Source organism: Cheilinus undulatus, linkage group 13 (genome assembly GCF_018320785.1).
Source record: "Cheilinus undulatus linkage group 13, ASM1832078v1, whole genome shotgun sequence".
Classification (NCBI taxonomy): Eukaryota; Metazoa; Chordata; class Actinopteri; order Labriformes; family Labridae; genus Cheilinus; species Cheilinus undulatus.
Genome location: NC_054877.1, coordinates 23,550,147 through 23,575,308, shown reverse-complemented (window position 1 = coordinate 23,575,308; position 25,162 = coordinate 23,550,147). Strand labels below are relative to the sequence as shown.

The 25,162-nt window shown below is 38.4% G+C and overlaps 1 protein-coding gene across 1 annotated transcript; it reads right to left on the bottom strand.

The window, feature by feature from the left end:
- Positions 1 to 13,770: 13,770 nt before the first annotated feature.
- ube2v2 (ubiquitin-conjugating enzyme E2 variant 2) lies at positions 13,771 to 22,976 on the bottom strand. The gene is made up of 4 exons (XM_041804369.1): positions 22,875 to 22,976; positions 15,074 to 15,222; positions 14,827 to 14,952; positions 13,771 to 14,643 (listed from the first exon to the last, which is right to left on the bottom strand). The coding sequence occupies exons 1-4, from the start codon at positions 22,885 to 22,887 to the stop codon at positions 14,497 to 14,499; spliced, it is 435 nt and encodes a 144-aa protein (XP_041660303.1). The 5' UTR covers positions 22,888 to 22,976; the 3' UTR covers positions 13,771 to 14,496.
- Positions 22,977 to 25,162: the final 2,186 nt, after the last annotated feature.

The window sequence follows — 25,162 nt, the reverse complement described above, 5'->3', positions numbered from 1 at the left end:
CCAGCTCTCCTCTCCTCTGCTCCAATCGCTGCCACAATAGCATCAGCGGGCAGTGGGCACTGAGGGGTGACCAGAGGGACACCAGCAGTCAGCCTGACAGGATGTGACACACTTCTCTCAACAATTAATGAGTACAAAAGGAACTGGGCTGACGCGACATGACAGCTTTGCGTGGCACTTCAGGCCTTAATGGCTCACTGAGTGGTGTCTTCACACCCGACCCTAACACTCAGAAACAAAAATGGTCAATGATGGAAGCACAGGCAAGACTTGCTAAAATGTATTATTTAACAGGAGGTCATGGTCTTGAAAAAAATTACACTGTAATAGAAGGAAAAAGTAAGGAGAAAGACTCGTGCTCTGAGGTGGCAATTGTTAATGTGGGATAAAAATTTATGCACTACATAAGCAGTACATTAGTCGCTAAAAGTCCAGGGTTGTACTCAGAGTTGCACTGTGTGAAAAGCAGAAATGCTCTTGTAGTGAATTCCAAATTTCTAGTTGCATGACAGATAGCGCAGTGCAAATACAGAGAGAAATGTGACCATGCATCATTCAAAGGAACATATTTGAAAGCCCATAAGCTACCATTAGACAACAGTCAATGCCTGTAAGCAACCAAGACAAGTAATGTAGGCTTTTAGCTACAACCTAACACTAAGATTATCTAGCAGCCTATGTGGATGCATAATGCATGTGTTATCAAATACAGTATGTGTTGCTTTGTCTACTTGTCGCACCAAGTTACTGTAGTGACTGGCTAAATTGTTTTAGCTTTAACTAGCAAGGGGCAAGTGGATAAATTCTTTCTAAAATTATGTTTCTGTTCATTTTCCTTAACATGATAACAATTCAATGTATCTCCAGCTTTTAAACTGATCTACAGTTAGCAATGGGTACTTCCATTGTAAAAGGCTAAATTCTTTCCAAAATTACGTGTCAAACATTGTCATTTTATTACCTAGCTTACAGCAGCACCTAGCTAAATTTACCAAAATCAAGAGTCAGGCTAAGGAAATGATATCCAAAAATGTAATGCTGTGTCTTAAAATTACATCACATTTTCATTCATTTTTAATGTATAGTCAATTGTTAAATTGATAAGCAGTTATATTTGCTATAGCTACAATTCAGCAAAAGTAAAGGGCATATTATTTTGGAAGTGACTGGATGCTAACGATAGCTACAGCATGATAGCAGCTCCTTTGTTATCCAACATGATGTTTTGTCTTAAAATGTGACGGTTTTCATTCATAGTGTCACATATTCCTTCAACTAGATTACAGAAATAGCCTAAGCTAAAAATAGCAAAAGGTAAATTCAGCGCAAGCAACTAAATTCTTTTGAAAACGGTTTCCTATCAAAATTTGGCACAATTTTCATTCACACGATTTAATGTATCTTCAAATTTTTTAACATCTGCACAGTTATATTAGCTTTTAGCCACTAAACAGTAAACAGTGATAAGAATATCATTTAATTAGTGACTGGATGCTAATGTTAGCAAAGAATAACAGTGGCTGTTTGGTTATCCTTCAGAGTGCCATTTTACTTATTAAGCTAGCTAACAGTAGCCCCTTGCTAAATTTAGCAAAGGCTAGATTCAGGCTAAGGAAGTTCTATCCAAAAATGTGATGCTCTGTATTGACATTTAACACAGTTTTCAGTCACGTGATCACATTCAAAAGCGTAAACTAACGTTTACTGTATGACAGAGGCTTACAGGTTATAAAATATAATGTTCTATGTTAAAATATTTAAGACTTTGAGCTTGCTGTCCTTAACATAACATCAGAGGAAAACAGCCGTTGAGCAAATGTAGTCATTACTAATGTTTGTATTGATACTGGACTCTGATACCCAAAAGCCAATGCAGTATTAGTTATCACTGAGTATGCTATTTAATGCACCAGTCATAACCTATCAGCCTAACAGGATCATGTCTCAGGAAGGGTCTTTTGTTGTTGAACTTGGCAACATATCAGTGTTTTCCCAAAAATTTTTTTTTTTTTTCAATTGCACTAGAGCTGTAAGGGTGCTTGACATCAGTACTTGCTCAAGCCTTAGCACATTAGTATCAAGATTGGTTGTTTCTAGCTATTGTACGATTTAAAATATATCAAAAAAAAACAAAAACACACCATTGAAAATGAGCTTTCCACGGACCAACCTCAATGGAATTCACTGCACACAGAGGTCACCCGGCTGTCATCACTTACAATTTTCTGCTAAAATCTCTACTTCTGTTAAAGAATCTGAACATTGGGCAACACTCTTTATGGAGAGAGAGAGAATCTCTACAATATTTGATGTAAGGGTAGCAGTATAGATAATAGATATTAGAAAACAGCAGAGAAAAACAGCATTACTAGTACTAATTTCAAAGCAAAGACAGTTATTTGTCCTCCTTATAGTCAGAAATAACCAAACACTCATATTAATATCCTCTTTCCCCAGTGACTTCTCTGGCTTTAGCAAGTGAGCAAAAGGGCTGAGTTTCTTCTTCCTCTGGCGTTTGCTAACTGTGAACAGCAGCTTTCTCAATATTAATAATAATATTACCGATGGCAGCACAGAAAAAGAGGGATTAGTGCTCATACTGCTGAATGAGAAGTCACCGCTTGGCTGGTATACATGTGGGATTTGACTTGACTTTTCTTTAAACACAGCAAATGGGAAGCCAAAAATCTTTTTCATTTAAGAGCAATTAAGTGGATCCCAGAATCACTGGCTCCAGTACGCCGCCGAGGCTTTTTTTTTCTCGTCCTCCTGGTTTTATTACCCATTTCCTCTCCCTTGCGCCAGCAGAAGGAATGCTCACTTTTCTCTCACAAAGCCACATTTCCAACGCCAGAATCACACAGGGACCACCATGATTAAGTGCAAGCCAGTGCTTCCCTAAACATGTGAGACATTATAGACCCCCCTCACTCGTCCTCCAAACACTGGAGAAGTGTTGTGTTCCAACATTTATGTGGAGTAATTAAAAACATCCACCAGTAATTTAATAGTTCTCACCAAGTAGAGACATGAAGTCTACACAGTTTTTTCTCTCTGTATAAATAACCTGGAATGCAGTGAGTACACATAGACGATTTGCTACTTTTTTTTATTTTTTCTTCCTACTTTTTTTGCAAGATTTTGCAAGAAGCTCTGTACTGTGTCACTTTGACCCAAGTCGAGACTGTGCAGTTACAAGCAATGCACTGATTCTTTAAAATCATGTTCCAGAGATCATTATCCATACAACACACACTGACAGCAGATTCAAAGCCTTCCTGTAACTTTAGGCTGTCTCTCTGCGAGTCTTATAGTCTAACATCAGTAAATGACCTCAAGCGCTGGCTGCAGCAGCACATCCGAATGTGGATGATTCTGTGAAGAGCATGACAATAGCCCAGAGAGCCGGCACAGCAGCAGCAGCAGCCATGTGGTTTCAATCGGACTCTTTTCTCACAGCGACACACAAGGCCATTCATTTATCTCACTGTAAATACAGCACTTAAACACTCAGCAGACACACTGGCTTCCAAGCTTCCAGCAACACTCCATGTGGATAATTTGCTTAAGAAAACAGTGTTATTGAACCTGATGTTTTAGACAATTCATGAATAAACACAAAAGAAGCAACAAATGCTTGGACAATGTTAAAAGTTTTTGTTGAAATCCATTCAAGATTTACTTCAAACCCTTAGACAGCAAGACTAAGTCAAACCAGAGCTGCTGTCTTTTTCAACTAATATTCTGTTACTCTCCACAATGTTTGTTACACAGTGGTATGGATAAGGAGAGAGCAATTTTAAAGACTCTGAGGGTTGGAGGACAAAGAGACGTGCATATACAACATCAAACAATCATTATTTATTGCTATGAAATCTAAAAGATTTATGAAATGAACCCAGGGCCACTCAACCCTAGCTCTAGAGGTCAGTGGTTTTGTTTTTCTCTCCCATTTAACACTTTAATTCCCTTTTTAGTGCACCTTCCCAGCACTAAACAAAAGACAGAAACCAGTTAGCTGATGAACACAGAGAAGTTAACAGTGGTGCAGCTGAAGAGCCAAATGCTGCCAGAGATGCTGCCAATCCAAGATGAAAGACTGAATACTAGACAAGTCAGAAAAAAGTAATGAAGAAAAACAAATAATATTATAGTTGCAAATATTGCTCTATAGAACTTTTTTTTACCACAATGATGAATGATATGACATACAGTACATTCAGAAAGTATTCAGACTCCTTCACTCTTGTCAGTTTTCTTATGTTGCAGCCTGATGCTACAGTAAAAAAAAAAAAAAACACATTTTCATTCTTATAAATCTGCACTCAGTACCCCATCATGACAATTTGAAAACAGATTTTTTTTCTTTTTGCAAATTTATGTAAGAAAAACCTAAAATATCACATTGACATAAATATTTAGACTTTACTGAGTATGATGCAACAAGCTTCTCACACCTGGATAAGAGAATTTTCTGCCATTCTTCTTTGCAAATCCTCTCAAGCTCAGTCAGTTGGGATGGGGACCATCGGTGGACAGCATTTTTAGGTCTCTCCAGAGACATTCAATAGGGTTCAAGTTATGGCTCTGGGTGGGCACCTCTAGGACATTTACAGAGTTGTCTGTACTTTTCTCCATACAGCTTTCCCTCAATCCTGACCAGTCTCCCAATCCCTGCTGCAGAAAAACACCCCCACAGCATGATGCTGCCACCACCATGCTTCACTGGGATGGTATTGGACAGGTGATGAGCGGTGCCTGGTTTCTTCTGGACATAATGTTTAGAACTGAGGCCAAACAGTTCAATCTTGATTTCGTCAGACCAGAGAATTTTGTTTCTCACAGCCTGAGAACCATCAGGTTCTTGGTCACCGCCATTTAAGAATCATGGAGGCCACTGTGCTCTTGGGAACCTTCAGTGCAGGAGATTCTTTTGTAGCCTTCCAGAGATCTGTACCTTGCAACAATCCTGTCTCTGAGCTTTGCAGGCAGTTCCTTTGAGTTGATGGCTTGGTTTTTGCTCCAATATGCATTATTAGCAATGAGGCTTTTTGAATGAGGCAATGAGCAATTAGGCCTTTGAATCCTTGAAACTTTGTGTTGCTTCTAACAGGACAGGACTGTGGCTCAAGTATGAAACTTTAATGTGGGGAGAGGAGTGTACACGGAACGCACAGCATCACTGCTGGCCATCTGGTACCCAGAATTTCAAAAGAATTTCAAATTATTGTGAACATCATCCTTGTCCTAGTTTGCAGGTGTAGTGGGAGACTCTATCCTATTAGACATCAGTACTCATGTATTTCTAATATTGTTCACAGCTGTTTACATCTACCAAATGGACAAATGGAGATCTATGAAATAGAATTCTGGCCATAAACAGTCAAAATATGAATGCTTGGTATGTTTAGACTTTGCAATGTTAGAACATTTGTTTTATTTGAGAATACTGTGAGCTTCAAAGTGAATCTCTTGTTTGCTTTAGGGGGCAGAGTCAGCCTACAAATACACAGAGAGACCAATCAAAGACAAGAAAAAGCTGTATAATATCACAGATATATCACATTGCAGGACTTTTAACTTCTGTGTAAACCCAAGAGGTAAATTAATTATTGTGCTATCACTTTTATTGTGATAATGAGTATATTTCTTCTCAAGATCTCAGGGGCGCTAGAAGTCAGGCATAGTTGAGAGTGCCAAGAGAGGTTTTTCTAAATGATGATGAATCATATTTCATAGATTCATTTCAAAATACAGTTTATTTTTATCTCAGAGGGTTAGCAGCAGCTTATTTGTATTTCATGATACTAAAATAGACAACAAATTTCAGGCAGTTTACACAGACATGGCCAATGACCAGTTTTCATTTTATAATAGAGCAGTTGAGGATGCGTCCTGGCGATGAGTGGAGAAGAAGTCATTGATGTGACTGAACGCATGTTGAAGCTGTCTACACCGCGTTCCAAATTATTATGCAAATGATATTTTTCTCAGATTTTCCTAAATAGTCGATGCAAATGATAATCAGTATAATTTTCAAGTCATCCGCCGTTAGAGCATAATTCAATTTTATTGAACAAACCTCCCAATGATAACTTTTGTTTTCCAAAAATTTAAAAAACCGAAAATGCACTGTTCCACATTATTAAGCACAACAGAGTTTCAAAATATTTCATAGGTTGTAAAGAACTGAAAATGGTCATTTGTTGAATTTGCAGCATTAGGTGGTCATATTAACTGAAATCAAAAGCTATTTCAATCAAAAACATCTTAACAGGCCAAGTTACATGTTAATATAGGAACCCTTCTTTGATATCACCTTCACTATTCTTGCATCCATTGAACTTATGAGTTTTTGGAGAGTTTCTGCTTGAATTCCTTTGCAAGATGTCAGAATAGCCTCCCAGAGCTGCTGTTTTGATGTGAACTGCCTCTCACCCTCGATGTTTTGCTTGAGGATGCTCCAAAGGTTCTCATGGTGAGGATGGGGGCCTCACTATGAGTTTCTCTCCTTTTATGCCCATAGCAGCCAATGACTCAGAAGTATTCTTTGCAGCATGAGATGGTGCATTGTCATGCATGAAGATAATTTTGCTACAGAAGGCACAGTTCTTCTTTTTGTACCATGGAAGAAAGTGGTCAGTCAGAAACTCTATATATTTTGCCGAGGTCATTTTCACACCTTCAGGGACCCTAAAGGGACCTACCATCTCTCTCCCCATGATTCCAGCCCAAAATATGACTCCGCCACCTCCTTGCTGACGTCACAGCCTTGTTGGGACATGGTGGCCATCCACCAACCATCCACTATTCCATCCATCTGGACCATCCAGGATTGCATGGCACACATCAGTAAACACGACTGTTTGAAAATGAGTCTTCATGTATTTCTAGGCCCACTGCAACAGTTTCTGCTTGTGGACATTGGTTAGGGGTGTCTGAATACTAGGTTTATACACCACTGCAGGCTTCTGGAGGATCCTACACCTTGAGGTTCGTGGGACTCCAGAGGCATCAGCAGCTTCAAATACCTGTTTTCTGCTATTTAATTCCATTTTAGCAGCTGCTCTCTTAATCCGATGAATGTGTCTAGCAGAAACCTTCCTCATAATGCCTTTATCTGCACGAACCCGTCTGTGCTCTGAATCAGCCACAAATTTCTTCACAGTACGATGATCACGCTTAAGTTGTCATGAAATATCTAATGTTTTCATACCTTGTCCAAGGCATTGCACTATTCAACGCTTTTCATCAGCAGAGAAATCCTTTTTCTTTCCCACATTGCTTGAAACCTGTGGCTTGCTTAATAACGTGGAACGTCCTCTTTAAGTAGTTTTCCTTTAATTTGGCCCACCTGGCAAACTAATTATCACAGCTGTCTGAGATTGATTTCAGTGATCCAAAGAGCCCTGAGACACAATACCATCCATGAGTTTAACTGAAAAACCAATAAATGTAATGTTTATGACACTAAAATCCAATTTGCATAATAATTTGGAATGTGATGTGAAACAGCACCTGTCTGTTGGTAGATGATGCAGTCTGCAGTCCTCGCTGGTAAACTGAGTTTCATTAGGATGGATGACCAAATAAAGTTTTTGTTTCTTTTCCCTCAGATTCTCGCAGTTGCACTCTCTCACTCATCAGTATGACCTCTGAGACACAGAAGTAAGAAATACGTGGTCATGCTGCTTTGTCACATTAGGGGATCTGCCTACTTTGATTATTTTAAAGATACTGCGTGAAAAATTTAGAATATTAGCAGCATCTATCAGTGAGATTCTAGATTGCAGCGTTCACTTCAGGTGGTAATCGTGTTTCCACACATATCCAAAATAAACCCCGAAGTCGGAATTCCCACTCAGACATCTCAGAGGAACTTCAGTACCCCTAGTTAACAACTTACAGTAATGGAAACACCGTCCACTCAGGTAAGATGTCATTCCCATCGCTGACATCAGACTTCCAAGGTAATGGAAGTGCAGCAGTAGTTGGTCCTCCCTGTGGTTCTGTGCAAGGTGGTGCAAGATGGCAGAGGCTGTAGAGGGGGGTCTCCTTGTGTTTGAATAAAAGGCCTATTCTGAGTTAATAAAACTGTTAATATATAGTATATTCAGTGATTAAATACTCATTTAAACATACTTATATATATGTCAAGTGCAATGTTTACCAAGTTTGTTCTACTAAATGTCTCTAAATATTGCACTCTGTACATTTAAATTAAAAACAGTGCATTATTTTGTTAGTTAATTAGTGACAGTTTATTTTAAAAATATTGTTTAATTCACATTTCAAACAAAAGAAAAATTATAATAAATGGGAATCATATGATAAAAAAAAAGGGAAAAAAATGAACAGAACAAAATAAAAACAATACTTTGGTTTATATATTCAAAAAGGGATGGGGAGAAGTAGTTGGTTGTTGGTGGTTTATTTTAAAAATGTAAAAAAGAAAAATTAAAACAACTCGACAACAAAAATTCAAATAAAAAGAAAAGAAAAACAAATAGAAAAATTAAAATAAATGATAGGAAAAAATAAAATAAATATAAAATACATTTTTGAACAAATAGACAAGAAACTTTACATGAATAAATAGAAAATGTTAAATAAATAGACAAGCAAAATGAAATTAAATATACAAAAAAAATTAGAATAGACAAAAAAAATTAAAACAAATATACAAGAAAATTTAATTTTAGAGTAAAGTGTTTGGTTGTTTGCATCCCTTGGGCTTCTATAGTTTTGCTTTGCTAGCATTATTAAAGATAATTCTGTTACTGGTAGTGTGATTTTGCTGGTTAAAAAAATAACTGTATATTATTTTACACTGTGTGTTTTCAATTCAAACATTAGGTATCACTATAGACATAAGCCTTTAAAGTTCATTGTTCTAATATCACACTTTGTTATTGTGTGATCAAACACCCTCACTTTAGATCCAACTAAAATAAAAAACTAACTAAACTAAAACTTGCACAATGTTTTCTTTTATTAAAGCTGAAAACATGGATAATAAAAGCTCTGTTCTCTGTAAAAGTCCTCGTTGCAGTTATGACAAGGACAAGAAGAACAGTAACAAATGGCATTTCTCAGGAAGACAGACACATTCTCCCTTCAGTGGCCATAAAGAAGACAAAGCTTTTTACAGTATCAACAGACGCAAGACGTGACCCTTTGGCCCCCCGGGGCAAAAGGTGAGAGCTCTGGGAGCGGAGGCCTGGTTCCAGCAGTCTGCCGGCAGCCGAGACGTATGTCCTCCTCACCACATTCCTTCCCTTCTTAGATCACTGAACGGCTCTCTCTGGCTTCAGTCCCATCCAGCCCAAAGCAATATAACTCTTTATTTTTGCCCGGGTGGTACCTTATAAAGAAACCAAAATAAACTGGGTGGTACAAGTGCAATAAGCTCTGTGAGCCTCCAGTGTGAATTCAGCTGGTGCTTTTGTGCAGGTGCCTGAGTCTGAAATTCAGATTAGTCTGATGGGACTGGAGGTTAAATAGTCAAGTAAGGATTTCCTACTTTCAAATGAGAGTCTCAGAAAAGGAGTAGTCATCGTGAGCAGAGGTTCAGAGAAGTCTTCTGTAGAAATACATGTGGTGAATAAAAGGAATAAGCCTGTGTAACCTGGGGCTGTGTCTTTTATATTTGGGGGATGACTGTGCTGCTGAGTGAACTGGCTGCAACACAAGCCACTTCTGATTTCATATTCATGACTTCCAAAAGGAGAGAGAGGGAGGAAAAAAATCAACAAAACAACAAGCTAAAAAGGAGGAGAGTATGGCTGATGGAAGCTAGAGCTGCATACTAACTGTCACATCTAGAAAGTCAAATCTCATCTTGCTCAGACTGAGAAAGAGCGAGGTCATCCTCCGCAGCAAACACTGACTCATCTCTCACACCCACATACACATGCACACGTTGGAATAAGAAATCTTCTTGCATTCATTGAACTAATGTCTTCATTGTACAAGTGCTGCCTGAGTTATCTATCAATGTGCAGGACTATAATAGACACAAGGACTCACAGGGACACCAGGAGAGCCTTTGTGGCTGTGGCCTACTAAAAACATGCCAGACTGTGTTTCCCTACAGCAGCAGCGAGAACATGTCATTTTTCTGAAGAATAATGACAGCATGAACAAATGCAGCCTGAGAGCATCATAGTGGTGCTGCCTTTTTCAGACAAGTCATGTCCTCTAAACAGAAGCTGCTTCAGAGACCTGCCAAGGACATACATAAGGGTAGAGCGCCCTCTAGGGGACAGAGAGGAGCTGGTTGGACATGAGGAGCAGTCAAGCAAATGCACATCAAAGCTCACCCTATGCAAATGTGGCTTGAAAATAGAAATAGTTAAAAAATGGTGACTTTTGATATGCAAATGCTGCAGATTGTTAATTCATACTATTCAAAGCATGTTTTCTTTCTGTATATAAGTTGCTGTATCACTTGCTCTTATGCAAATGGTTCATTTATATTCATATAAAGTACTGACACAGGATGCCTTTATGGCTGTTTATCTCTAAGTCAGCTGTTTTTAGATTACATACAGTTTGTTTATGTTTCTTCAGGGGAGCTTTTTTTTTTTCTGAATCACTGATGCAGAGTTCTTGCCGTGCTGCAGTGCCACTCTTTCAGGGCGGGTCAACGCGTGCTCATCCAAGCCCAGAGACAAGACAAGCTGCCGGGAGTCAGTCTGGGCTGCAGCCAGGAAGATATATGGAGGTAAAATACGGCCCGGAGGTCAAGCAGGTCAAATGTAAAAGCCGCCGCAGTTCATCATTTTTAGATGTCACACACAGAAGCCTTGAATGATTTTGAGGACAGAGATTTATCATGAAGTGGAGTTGTATACAATGAGGAGCCTGTAGTTTTCTTATCATTTATCATAGGATACTTTCACAATATTTGGTCATTTTTGTTAAATGTTTGAGGGTTTTTTCCTACAGTTCTCCTATCAAATATAAATTCTTTCAAAATAAGGCGAGTCTGATGCCAGTGGAGGAATATAAATAGCCAGAAATATTAAAATGTCAATACCACAAAACACCAGCCGGACTTTTGCAACACAGTTGACCTCTAACCCCAACTCTGCATGCATTTGAGCTAATGTTTTCTTAATATTATTCTTATCGTTTATTGTTTGAATTTGAGTGTTTTTTAAACTGTGTTGCAGACATTCTTGGTCAGAGCTTCCTTGAAAAAGCAATGCCTGAGCTTAGTAGGGCTAAATGAGCAAAATAAAGATTGAATAAAATAAAACGCCATAAGCAAATCACAGTTTTTGCATCTATACCTACACAGAAAAGTTCTAGATATGTTGATTTTCTTGTGGTTTTATTAACAACTGAACAGTTAGAACTTAGAGAAAAGGTTATGGGGTAAAGGCAAAACTCACACTAGGTATCCTGAGATACCTTCACAAGACAATCACTCCATTAGAAGGGTAAGCCACAGAAGGTCCCTGCTGAAAGGGCAGCCTGATCTAAGAGGCTGTATCAAATATTATTGTTCAATATATATTCGTGGAAAATTGACTGGAAGGGAGAAATGTGGTAAGAAAAGGTGCACAAGCAACAGGGATGAGCTCAGCCTTCAGAAGGTTGTCAAACAAAGCAGATTCAAGAACTTTAACAACTCCAGAACCACACATGTAAAAGTGTCTCACCTGGGCACAGGAAAAAAGACATGGACCTTTGCACAGTGCTCCAATGTCCTGTTTTCAAATGATAGTCAATTTAGCATTTTATTTGGAAAATCAAGGCACCTGAGTCCGGAGGAAACTCTGAGAGGCACAGAGTCCAAGGTGCTTGGAATCCAGTGTGAAGTTTTCCTAGTTAGTGATAGTTTGAGGCACCATGTCATCTGTTGGTGTTGGTCCACTGTGCTTTATCAAGTCCAGAGTTAAAATAGAAATCTACCAGGAGATTTTAAAGCACTTCAAGCTTCCATCTGCTGGGAAGCTTTATGGAGATACTGATTTCCCTTTCTAGCAGGACTTGGCACCTGACTACAGTGAAGCCAAAACCAGGAACTGGTTTGCTGACCATGGTATTTGTGTGTTTGATTGGCCAGCCAACTGAGCTGACCCGAACCCAAAAGAATCTCTGGGGAAATGTCAGGAGGACAATGAGAGACACCAGACTCAACAATACAGACGAGCTGAAGGCTGCTATCAGAGCAACCTGGGCTTCAAAACACCACAGCAGTGCCACGGACTGATTGCCTCAATGCCAAGTCGAAAAGATTTATGCAAAAAGAGCTCCAAACAACTACTGAGTGCATAAATGAGTATAATTTTGCAAAAGGTCAACATTTCTGTATTATAAATCTTTTTTTTTTTAATTGGTGTCTTGTAATATCCTAATATTTTGAGATGGTGAATTTGATAGTGGAGTTGCAAGCTATAACCAACATTAAAACAAAAAAGGTCATGAAATATTTCACTTTGTTCGTGATGAATCTAGAGTTTACATTAGTTTCACTTTTTGGTTGTAATAACTGGAAAAATGAACTTTTTCCGTGATACTCTACTTTATTGGGATGCAGCAGTATAACCTCATATGTTGCTAATGTCATGTAGGACCCCCTTGGGGAGTGCCAGGGATCTTTTGGGGCAAAGCTGTGTCTGCTCTGAGGTATTTAAAATGAAATGCACTAAACTAAAATCATGATAAAACAGGAATAGTTTATATCTGGAAAATACATATTGGGCTACTTTGGATTTAAACTATAATATTTATTATAGTTTGTCAATCTTTTAGCTAATCAGTTAACATTAAGCCATCTTCAACTTTGTAACGGTAGGTCAATATAACTTTTTCAACTTAGTATTTTTGTTCTTTAACAATCTGAAATTTGTATTAGCTGTGATGAAATGTTGTAGTCAGACGGGGCATTTCCATTCAATCATCGGGTATAACGATGCATCTCTTCTTGATATATAATTATTATTTCACACATCTTCTGTATCTTGTCATAATTATCGTGGACCTTGAACTGCATACTGTAGCATTTAACAAGCTAGCCAACACTTCCCACCCCTCCTCTAAACGCTGCATCAAAGACTGCCTATGCTTAGAGAGTACCACTTTGAGAAACTGTGTAGTTGTGCTCATTTTGAAGTTAAATGGGTTACAATTTTCTAATCCAGAGGCTTTAGAAACCTAATGTTTAGCAATGAAGACAACTTTTAACCAATTAAACAAGTGTTCCAAGATTGATGATTGCACCATCTGCAGTGAATTCTCTTTATATGCTCATTTGGTTAATTAAACTTTATGAATAATCAAACAGCTGAGAGGCAACAAAAGGTCAAATTCTCAGGAGGGAACATTACCCTCGCTTCTCCCTGCCATACTGGATATCTACAGCCAAACAGTGAGTGGTGTCTACAGGCTTTAACTGTTTGAGTCAGTGCACAAAATGACAAGTTTTTGATCAAGGATTAGTCATTAAGTTATGGGATTGTTCTTCTAATAAATGTGCCGCTATGAGAGAGCTGTAGAGAGTAATATACGGCGTTTTGATTAGATCTAATGAGATGACAAATACACAAGTCACATATCAAATATCTGCGGTGGTGTCACCCAGCAGTTTCATTAACCTGGCTTCTATTACAAGGCCCAAAGGGGACAGAGAGAGCTTACTCAACATAATGCCCAACTCTGACTTAGAGCAATCAACAGTAGACAGCTGAGGCCCCCTTGTGGGCAACACTGGGAGCCACAAGCGCAGCTAAGGAAGTAATAAAAGAAAATTCAACCTTGGGATTTTCGCAGACAGTGATTTTAATTTCAGAAAATCACAAGTTCATACACCTGCCATTTTCACTAGAAGTTAAATGCGAGGGTTTCAGAACAGAACAGGCTTCAACGTCTGTTACATGTCAAAGAGCTGCAGAACAGAAACATATTGGTATCGTGTCAAATACAGATATATATATTTATATATATATATTTATAAAAAAAATCTTCCTTACCTTGTGACACTACTTTTAGACTACAGCCACAGTTCAATATTTAGCAATCTGCATGATATTTCAATGAACCTGCTAAGTTTTGACTAACAACTCAAAAAATGTGGCCTCTCTTTGACTAGGTATTAGTTACAGAACATGCCTTCGTACACACATCTTGCTGTTTACTTCAGTGATCGATCATTTGAACATAAAACTACTGGGACTCTGGTACAGCCTCTGCGTGGCGTCATGCTTCCCTCTTCAAGCCCACTCAAGCTGGAACACGTCGAACATAAAAGTCATTGTCAAAGTAACTTTATTAAAGGCGGATAACTGTGGTCTTGTAGTCTTGACTATCTATTCAGTGCCTAACTGCAGGGACATTTTCTTTTTCAATGAGCTATGTAATAAGAAAGTCCAATCTTGCTCTTGCAGATGATACTGTTGATGTGCGGAGTGAGCCTCTTGATGATTTTACACAATATTTCTAAGAGAGTAAGGTTTTAAGACAGAGGGTTGAAACAATCCATTACGATTAAGTGCTGTAGGTTTGTCCTTCTGGTGGTTGTGGAAGCTTCATATTTTCTTTGGACAGCATTAGACGCCTTAACTCTTGAAGAACAATTTTAATGCTATAAGAATTCTGCCATTTTGCTAATATTGGTATGCTACGTGAATCCACCTGTGAGAGGAAACACAAAAGGGGACACCAAATCAATCATAGCGACAGCACTGCTGACAGTGACTTATTGCATGCATCACATCGGAGCATCTCAAAACTGCAGGACAATTTCTGAGTTCTACAAACGATACGAGAAAGAGCAACACTCATTCATAAAGCTGTCAGATTTTTCATGACACTCACCAAGCCGTTGGAATTATTTATCCCATTCATGCTAATTTTTGTTACAAATCTAACAGTCGGGGCTGACTCGGGGTATTTGGGTCCACATTCCACTTTCAGACTGTATATCCTGTTCTCATAATTGGTCTGAAAGAAGAAAGCAAAGAGTTAGCAAAGCATTTTCACATCAGTGTCAGCATTTGTGCTTGTTGGTTTATTTTGTCTTTGTCTGGAATGACAGTGGGCATGCTGAGCTGGCTAGACTTACTCTCGCTGGTCCAATGATCATGCCTGTCCACCGTGTAAGAGTCATGTCTTCGTCATCCTCGAGGCCCCAGCTGACTGTGCCGTCGCCTTCACCCTTCTGCCCCTCTTCAAGCTCCTCCAACAAGCGAAAATTGCGTGGGACTTTAACTCCTTGAATAACAAAATCACAACATGAATAACAGTTTGATCAGGAAATGACTGACATTCTGTATTTTTACAACCAACACAAAAAACGTAACTGGTCCTAAAACTGTAGGAAAGACAGTAATAAGCCATACTCTGGAACTGGCTAACAGGCTCCTTCATTTTAACATTAGCAATATTCACATCAGTTCTTCCAGGGCTTTCCACCAGCGACAGCTGTCGGCCAAACAGCAGACTAGACACTCAATTACAGTCAGCTACTTATTCCTATTGTTGACTTAATAAAATAGCTTGACCAACAAGTAATGACTCGCTTTTCCCGTACATTCAGAAGCACTTGTCTCCACCAAAATCATTATGTTCCAAGGAAAAGATGCCCAACCATCTGTCAACCCCAACCCTCAGAGTGAGTATGGGAAGGTGGGAGCACTTAGCTGAGGAGAGACTATAGTGATCAATAGCTTGCAAAACAAAAGATTTGCATTTTTTCTAGATACATTTTGGGGCTTTTTGCTTTAATTTGGAGAGGTCAGGACAGTGGATAGTATATAAAATCTGTTAGAGAGTGGAGAATGACATGCAGGAAAGAGGCCACATGCAGAACTCAAACAAGGGCTGCTTGCAAGGAAACCAGCTTCCACAAAGAGGACTAACCACTTGGCCTTCATCACCCTCAGAGAATTGCATTTTAAGGCATACTACATAGAGATGGGCATTGTCATAACCACACATGCTGCCAGAGAAAAAACTGGACAAAAAACAGGTCAGCAACATGGCACCTGCACGTTAAGCTTTTAAGGTTTCCCATTTTTCACGTATTATCTGTTCTTAGATTCATGTGTGTACTCCCCCTCAGCCCACGAGAGAGCGATGAACCTGCATAGCCAATTATTTAGTTAATATTGAAAAATCTGACATTTTTGGTTTCTTAAGGAATGCTTTCTCATTTAAACACATCAGTGTTTAAGTGTGTGATAAAAAAAAACTCAGATGTGCCACAAGATGCATCTCAGGGCACTTTACACACTTTGATAGGAATGCACGATGTTGGATTTTGCTGATATCTGATATGCAGATATTAACAAAATCATTTTAGCCACTACCAATATTGGTACCAATATCAAAATGTAGGTAAGCCCTAAAAACTTTAAAAAGAGCTTGAGGATGAACAACGGCTTTTGGCCACGCCAAGAACCAAGCCGTGCTGATTTGCTTTTCCATCACCAGTTTGATCTAGCCAAGTCGCACTCAAATGGCCCTGCTCTCGAGCAGAAGAAGTTTGACCCTTTCTCCTTCTGATAGACAAATAAATTCAAGACTTTTTTGAAAAATAAAATGCTGGCGATATTTGAAACATTTAGCTCATTTAATTTATGAATTGACGCTAGTAAAACATGCCGTTCTCACTGCCCAATCCAAAAATAGGATTGTGTTTATTTTCTGCTCTTAAGAGACCCATAAATCAATAATCAGAAGACTGTTCTTTAACTTCGATCACTGAAAGAGAGAGAGGGAGAGAGAGAATGTAAAGTGGCGAGCAGCGCTGTCAGTCTACACTTTGATTTTTGCTTTAAAACAATGAAAGTCAATCAGATCAGTGTAGAGAGATCAAGGAGGGCTCAAAACACTGCGTCGTCAGTCTTAGGCGTGCCTTCAAACGGGTAGCTCAGTTGTGGTGCAAAAGCAAACCCCCCTGCCACGCTGGGCTGCTGTGCCGAGTCAAACCAAGTCAAGCCGAGCCGCGCCATGTAATGGAAAAGCCCCACAACTGATGTAGGTCTATCAGTCCAGACTAAAACTCTAATAACTTATTTGTTTGTATGACCAATATTTACAGCTGATATAGGCAGAATTTATGGCTAAAACATTGGTTGAAAATACAGGCAAATAAATGTTTATACCTGCAGACACCATTAATGAACTTTTAAAGCTAATAACTAATATCAAACTGACAATATCATGCATCCTGATATATTGATACTGTTTTATTCAAATAAAGGAAACAACAGTACAAAAACTGATTGGGGATGTCTGGCCCCTAGCAGAACCCCTGGACCTACAAGCTGGCTATTTTTCTACAACTGACTCCTTAAACACGTGCCAATATTTAAAAGAAAATCAACAACCTTAAATCAAATGAAGCTAACTCTTTTTAGACAGCACTAAACATGAAATGCTAAACATGTTAAGTATTTTGGGGCTGTACAATTGTAACATTCAAAGGATTTAGAGTAACTGTAAAAACAAGAAGTTAAAAACTCATCTAGTTTTGAAAAATAATTACCGACAAACCTCCATTGATCCATGTTAATATTACATTTCTTTAAGACCATCTCAAAAACACAATTTTTGGATCAGTGACACATTTGAGAATTTGTACTGATCATGTAATCAAATAACTTATAGGATTTTGACTCTTGCTTGGACAAAAAGCAATTTTAAAAACTACAATTAGCCATTTTCTATAGTCAAGACAAAACTGTTAAATTATTAATTAAACAAAAATACCATAGTTGCTGATTAATCAATAACGTAGACAAAGGGGCCGTCCACATGAAGACGAGTTTAGGAGTATCAGCAAAAATATGTTATTGCAAAAGTTTATCCACACAGAATTGATGTTCTTGGAGCTGAAAATGCAACTTTTGAAACTAGGTCCCAGAATGAACAAATTTGTATACACCGCCCGTTTCATCTCCATGTGTACAAACAATCACATCTTTCCTGAAACGATTATGTCATAGGCCACTTAACCCACTTGCGCAGGCCCAGCCATCAACAATAATCATGGCAGATTACGATTGTGTTCGTGCTACTGGGCTTATTATTGCTCTGACAACAAAATCTTTTGCTCCTTGGTCGCCACCGTGATCAACAAATTGTCATTGAGAACAGCAGATGCCAAATATTCTTAGATCCATCGCAGAGTGCAACCAGAAGGGCAGCCAGGAGAACGTTTTTCATGCACATGCTCCATAATGATCTCTGTTTTGGTATATTTCCATGGCAGGGTTAGAGTGCCACTTACATGCCTGGCATATATACTGCAACGTTTTCAGTCGTTTTGACTGGTTTTGTGATTACGCAGATATTTCTTGATACAATGCCATGTTTACAGAAAACTTTTTCACAACGAAACTGAAATATATTCTTTTCATCTCCTTTGTTTGTAGCTGATATACTGATCCATAAGGATATTGTGTTTTAACACAGACTGTGTGACATTAAAGAAAAATGGTCAGAGACATTAGGACCTTTTAATGATTGGTAAACTAAAGTGGTGAGAACTTTTAGCTTTGGTTCAGATGCAGGTCTTTAATAGCTCTAAAATATTCCTTTTCCCTGTGAAATAGATATACAATACTTTAAAGGCAGTTTTGTCATTAAAATTAATAAAATGAACAAAAGGCTGATTCACAATGCCAATGCAAGGTATGATTTTTATGCACTTTTGAGTTTTCGCCACTTTAAACATCACAGAGGCATTAGAGGGAAGAGAAGTGATCCCTCCTCTGTGCCAGCTTGAAGATAGTAACAGAAGTGTTACAGAAGAGAGAATGGGATCAACAGGAGAGTGCACTGCTATGTGTGCATGTCTGACTGCATGTCATGTGTGCTGGGCCCTCTTGCTTTCCTTTAATGCCAAAACTTAATGTGAATTAACAGATGGGGAAACCAAATAATACGCTATCATATAATCTTGAATGTCTCAAGGTGTTTTGACAGCAGAGCTTCATTATGGTGCTGTCACTGAAATGCACAGTGAAAACACCTTTAAGCCTACTTATTCAGATACAGTATTGTTCTTTTATTGCAGAGATGAAGAAGAGCATTTAAAATGTGCAGCGCAGGTTGATGGTAGATTTAGCATAATACAATGATACTCCATATGCATGTGGCAGTTGCACATCCTAGCTTATCTACTGAGGAACTGAATAGAAGTTAATGCCTTGTTCTTAAGATATTCAGTCAATCTGACACTGATGAATTTAATACAAATCTGAACTTTTAGAAAGTGTTTGGAAACATTCATGAGATTTGGAGCACATGGGCCTATACTACTGATTTTGAAACAGATGGTTCTGGCCAACAAACATCTCATGACCCATGTAACAGCTGATTCGATACATCATCACTAAAAGTCGTCCATGTGTTCAGCTACTGGGAGAATGTTCAGTTGTTGGTTTTATATACACACAGCCTGACAGGCCCTCACAGAGGTGTAAATAATGAAGCACTTACAGTTCATGACTGAAGGAGCGCTGAAGGTTGAGGAGACTGCACTTAGGTAAGTTAAACTACTACTTCTCATAATTATGATCCTGAAGACAAATTTACAGAAGGGGAAGTGAAAAGAGCTTTTAGGAAAGGCTCTGTGACAAGAACAAAAGACACACAGTGAAAACATTCAGATTTCCCTGCCACCAAATGGTTCACTTCACCTCCTCAATTCCCAGATGACATTCATCTCAAACTTCAGACAAAACACTGTAAAATCAATACTACACATCTGTTACACTATGACAAGATATTACATTTTCTTCACTGGTCTGTGTGCATGTCAAAAGGAATTAGCACACAGAAATATAAAAGACAGCAGTGTTATAATTAAATTAAGATTCAAATAGGACAAGGAACCTATTTACTTGTTTACTTTCAGCTGTTTTTTTTTTTTTTTTTTTTTTTTTTGGTATTTGTAGATGTCAGACGCCAAGAAAAAAAACTGCAACCTAAGATGGATCTAGTTTATACTTCTGTATAAAATGTAGGTTGTAGCTACATCGTAGAGGCCTGCACCATCCTGAGCACTATATCCTTGTGGTTTGGTATACTTGTATTGCTCTGCAATAACACAAGTCAGAAAGGCGATTGCTAGTGTAGTTATGTGACCAGTTTACAGTTCAACCACATTCTTGGTTTGTTTATACACAAGAAACAATGGCAACAGAAACCATGCCAAATATGTTGGAGATGACAAATACTGTGCAGCAGTTGATTTTGCAATAAGAAAGAGTAGATATCTGATGAGGTGGGTGATGAGTGAACAGTAAACCAGTATCAATAACATCCCAATAAAATTTCTGCTATGGCATGGATTTTTACAACAGCGCCACCACCAGTTTAAACGCATATGTGCACGAGGCATAACGGATACCAACGTCAGCATAACATTTTGACAGACAACAGCTCAATCTGAGTCCAGTCTTCAGTACGTTTCACTACAGAGCAGCCGTGAGGCCTTCACATTTTGAAGGATGCCCCAAGCATAAAACAACTATATCAGACTGTCTACTTCACACTTGGAGAAACTTAAAAATAGAAAAGGGACGTGTATTTAAAATTGTCTGGAAATACCAGCCTATCGTAATATCAGCAAAAAGTTAATATTGTGCATCCCTGTTGTAGACGTTGCTCAGAGACTGGTAGTCAATGGGTGCTACCCAGTGGACCAATCACAGGGACTGGTTTGCATTGCTTCGACGCATGTTACATTTTAAAGGCAATGTACTTGGGACTGCATGAGTAGACCCCTACATAGGTTCAAATCTATGCAAACCTACAGCATATGCTTCACTGTGGATTTAATGTACAAGTATAAATCAGGCTTGAGGCTCCAACTAACCTTCCTTTAAATTCTCCTTTTTTTTCCCTCATGTTCTCATCTCATCAAAAAAGTGACTAGTCTTTATGGGTTTGAAACTAAAATTTTCTGGCCATCAGTACAAAAATTAAAGATACTGAGTAAACTCTGATGTCAGAAAATTATTTGATTATTGCACAGCCTTGTCTTGATAACTTCATCCACTCAATGTGGCATTGAAAAATCACTTAAGTGTGTGATACAGGTCAAAATAAAGGGCCAATAAATTTTATAGAGCTGATAATTAAGGGAAGAAATTTACTCTGTACATGGTACTGTTCACATTTCTTTGATGAGCATTTTTAAAAGATGCCTACAAGAAAGGAATGATAGTATAAAATACAAGAAAGGAATGATAATATAAAACGACAGCATAATTTTATGAGACTGTATTTACGTTTACTTAAAACAATATGATCAGAAAAGCCTTTACATCAGTCCCGATTCAAAATAGAGAGTTAAATATTGTGAAAAAATAAGCACTAATTACAGCATACATTGAAGGAGTCAATACAAATGGAAAGGGAGCTGCTGAATTACATATCCATAACTTAATAATTCTGTAAATACGGTTTGCACAAATATGCACGATTACAAAAAGATTCAACTAATACAGTCAGTTTCTGCCTCTCCTTTATATTAATGCTTTCCCTGCCGTTGGTGGCTTACCTTACAATGCTTTTTCTCTTAAATAAACAAATAAAATAAATGAAAATAACATTATGTTAACATCGAGGCAATAATACACGATGTTTTGGGGACAAAGTCATAAGTGTTGACAACTTAATTGTAATTTAAGATCTTGAATTAATCGTGGGCCTGTCGTTTTGGGCACGTCATTTATGGCACTTGTCACTCGAAACTTGCTCGGTTCAAAAAGATCACCAGGTCGCGCCATCTGGTCTGAAATAGTTTCGATTACGAAGTTAACCTTGCGTCCCCATATTTCTCTGCATGTAATACCATCCCCTAGTGTGTGGATTTAGATAAATGTTTGGGGGAAAGGGCGTTATCGTATGAGAATTTCACCGTTATGATATTTTTATGTTCGTTTTATTTCATTTTTTTCTAAGTCTGAGTTATTTTAACTAGTTTGAGCACCACGCGTCTTGCAGTGCACAGCAGCCAGTGGTTCCGACTATTTGCTGAAACACAGCGTGCCAACAACAATACAGCGCTTTATCAATCCAGTGCACCTTTTCTGTCGCCCCACCCAAAGGTATCTGACATAGACCTAAGGTAAAGAGAAGTTATCTCCTGTTTATGCCTGGATTTTAAATGCTGAAATCAATTTTTTTTAAATGACAATGTTGGCGAGAGGAGTAGAGGCGAGAGCAGCAGTGGGACTGGTCCATGGAATCAAACATTACCGTTACACTTCTATCATAACGGCTTCACACAGGCGCAGACGAAACACGAATACGAGTAAAAAAAAATCAATTTGGCGTACTACAAGGCTATTGTTGGCTAAATGACTTGTGTCGAGACAGTCATGCATGAAAGACTTCGTTTATTCTGATTAGGAGAGCTAGTGGGACATAACGGAATACCGCGCGGTGCTGGAATATTCTAGTAGTTAGCTAAGATAGCTAGTACCGTCTGCGGTTGTTTATAATCACTATATTTACAGAAATATAACCAACAAACAAAGCATTGAAATCGCTTTGTTATACACACTGCCCTCTCTTTCTAAAATGCCAAGAAAAAACTAGCAGAAGCCATGTCGTTTTCAATTTTAACCTGGGCTATTTCAGCTAACTCACTGGGCTAGCTAACGTTATTAGGTAGCTTAAGCTAGGTTAGCCAACACAGTCACATTAGCTCCATGACATAGATGGCTCCCATGAAGATCACTGATTTGTCAGTGTAAGACATTTGAGAACAAATCGCAGTTCGGAACATTTTTTAAACAACATAAGTGAGTAAATTGCCACGTTTGCTTGTGAATAAAACGGCTCTGCTTCAGCCTCGCCCACACTTTGTGTCGATGTACATGTTAGTTCTAAAGCATACAAACCTGAGACCGCCATCTTCTTCAGCCGAGTCCAGAAGCACACAGAACTGTGACATCACAGCGGTTAAAACCACTGCAAGCTGCCCGGTTCACGCCTCAACTCTGCCTTTATGCATTCAGAAAGGCAGCAAGTACGAGAGGCATCATGGGCTGACTTTAAGCCCTGTGAATCCCTATGTTACCCTTTAATTTCCAGTCACTATAAAGTAAAGTAGGTGGTTTTCACTGCATGTCACATTCACACTCTGCTTTTTAAGCCACTTTCTCTATCTAAGCTCTGGGGCTTTCTTGGAGATTACAGGTTGATATATTAAATGTCGCATCCCTCTCCATGGGTTCAACTAGGTTAACAATCAAAGAGGGAAAGCAGTTTATTTTCCGTTGATTCACTGATTCTCTCGAGATGATGGAGAGAACATAATGAGAGTGCTTTTTTTAAAGCAGAGAAATCAAGACAGTGTGGTGTCCAGAGTAGAAAAGTGCAACTGTTAGGTGCGACTTTAACATCTAGTGGTCAAGATATGATAAAGTGCCTTAAAGAAGCTGTGATATTATGCCTGTCCCTTGCAATTGTGAAAATAGCCTTACCCTCAAGGCCTGCCCACAGAATTTGCTGGGCCCTTCGAAAAACTCAGTAAAAGGGTCCACCCCCACCCCATTTATTGATTATAACAATATAGGTTTTCGATTAGTAGCTATGGTACTGGTATCCTGAGAAGCTACCTTGTTTTGGACATGTAAAGTGTGCCACGCTTTTATTGGGTTCTAATGTTGAAAATATTTGTGCCAATTTCTTAACTCTTTTCACCACTTTATGGCTGCTTTTTTACCTTTTTTACATATTTCAACTCATGTTTGCCACTTTCTCCCCATTTTTGCCCTTCAAACCCCCTTTCACCACCTTTTCCCTCTTTTGCCACGGTTAACTTTTTTTTTTGACACTATTGGATATTATTCATTCGTTTTTCCCTTTCAGTTGTCCAGTTGTTTGAATAATTTTCTGACATTTTGATGTATGTGCACATCATGGCTTAGCTACATCTGACATTACTTTCCAAATGGTTTGTGCCCATCCACACTGTTAATATAACCCTTCTATTTTAGCAAGAGGTTTACATTCTGAAAAAGGTTATATCATACTACAGCATAAAAAATATGTTACTATTTTATGCTTGAGAAAGTTCTGGATACTAATGGGTCAGTTCATCTAAATTGTGCCCTTACTATAGTGTGTTTTCTCTTTGAAAACCTTAGCTTCCAAAACGCAGTCACTAAAAGGAAGAGAGAAACTGGAATCGGGCCTAAAAGAGAATTACTGTTAAACTCTGTCAGTGGAATAGAGTTGGCGGTTTAAAAGGCCTGGGCCCAGTTAATAAGGGATAAGTAGAGGGGGTTAAATCTAGAGAAATACTTCAAATCCAAAGATAATATCACAAGCAGTATTTCATGTAAAATAAATGTGCAGTTTTCTTCAAAGAGGAGAGGATTTACACATCCTGGCAGGAAAAAAATGTTACAAAGCAGTCTGACATTGTTTTAAAAAGTCAAGCGCTTTTTTTCATCAGCTAAAAGTCCAAATTCTCACATGACTCCAGTCACCTTAATCTTAGATACATTAATAGTTTGATAAAACACATGGGTCAGCCGCAGAGACAGAGTTGAGAAAAAGTTCAGTTCAGCTTTTTAAACAGTAGATACAATCTCTTCGTCTAAGCAATTGTAAAATCACTTGAGACAACCATAAACAGTAGTTAATATTTAAGCCTCTTCAAATGACCCATCTAAAAGTTTAAATGTGCAATCTCATGTCATTGCAGCCTCCAACTATCAGGCTCTTTTAGAGATCACAGAGCTTTAAAACATACTAAAGTGGCATTATGTTTTATTATGATAAAGTCAGTGAATACTAAAGGTACATCTCTGTGGTGAAAAAGTTCAATATTTTGTCAATCGTTTAGAAAATGAAACCCATTTATTATATGGAATCATCACACATAGAGTGAAATATTTCAAGCCTTTAGGCTATTTCTAGAAATGATGATTATGGTTTACAGATAATGAAAACCCAAATTCAGTGTCTCAGAAAATTAGACTATTACATAAGATCAATTAAAAAAGAATATTTTAAACAGAGCTGTCAGGCTTCTGAAAAGTATGTTCATTTCTATGCACTCAATACTTGGTTTGGCCTCCTTTTGCATGAATTACTGCGTCTATGCGGTGTGGCATGGAGGTGATCAGCCTGTGGCACTGCTCAGGTGTAATGGAAGTCCAGGTTGCTTTGATAGCGT

Bases quoted from the DNA above. Each gene is read 5' to 3' on its own strand.
- ube2v2 (XM_041804369.1), bottom strand. The intron at 14,953-15,073 runs GTAAGTCTAGCC...TTCTTCTTTCAG, and splicing joins TGATCATTGGACCAGCGAGA to ACCAATTATGAGAACAGGAT. The intron at 14,644-14,826 runs GTGAGTGTCATG...TTCCTCTCACAG, and splicing joins TAAATAATTCCAACGGCTTG to GTGGATTCACGTAGCATACC.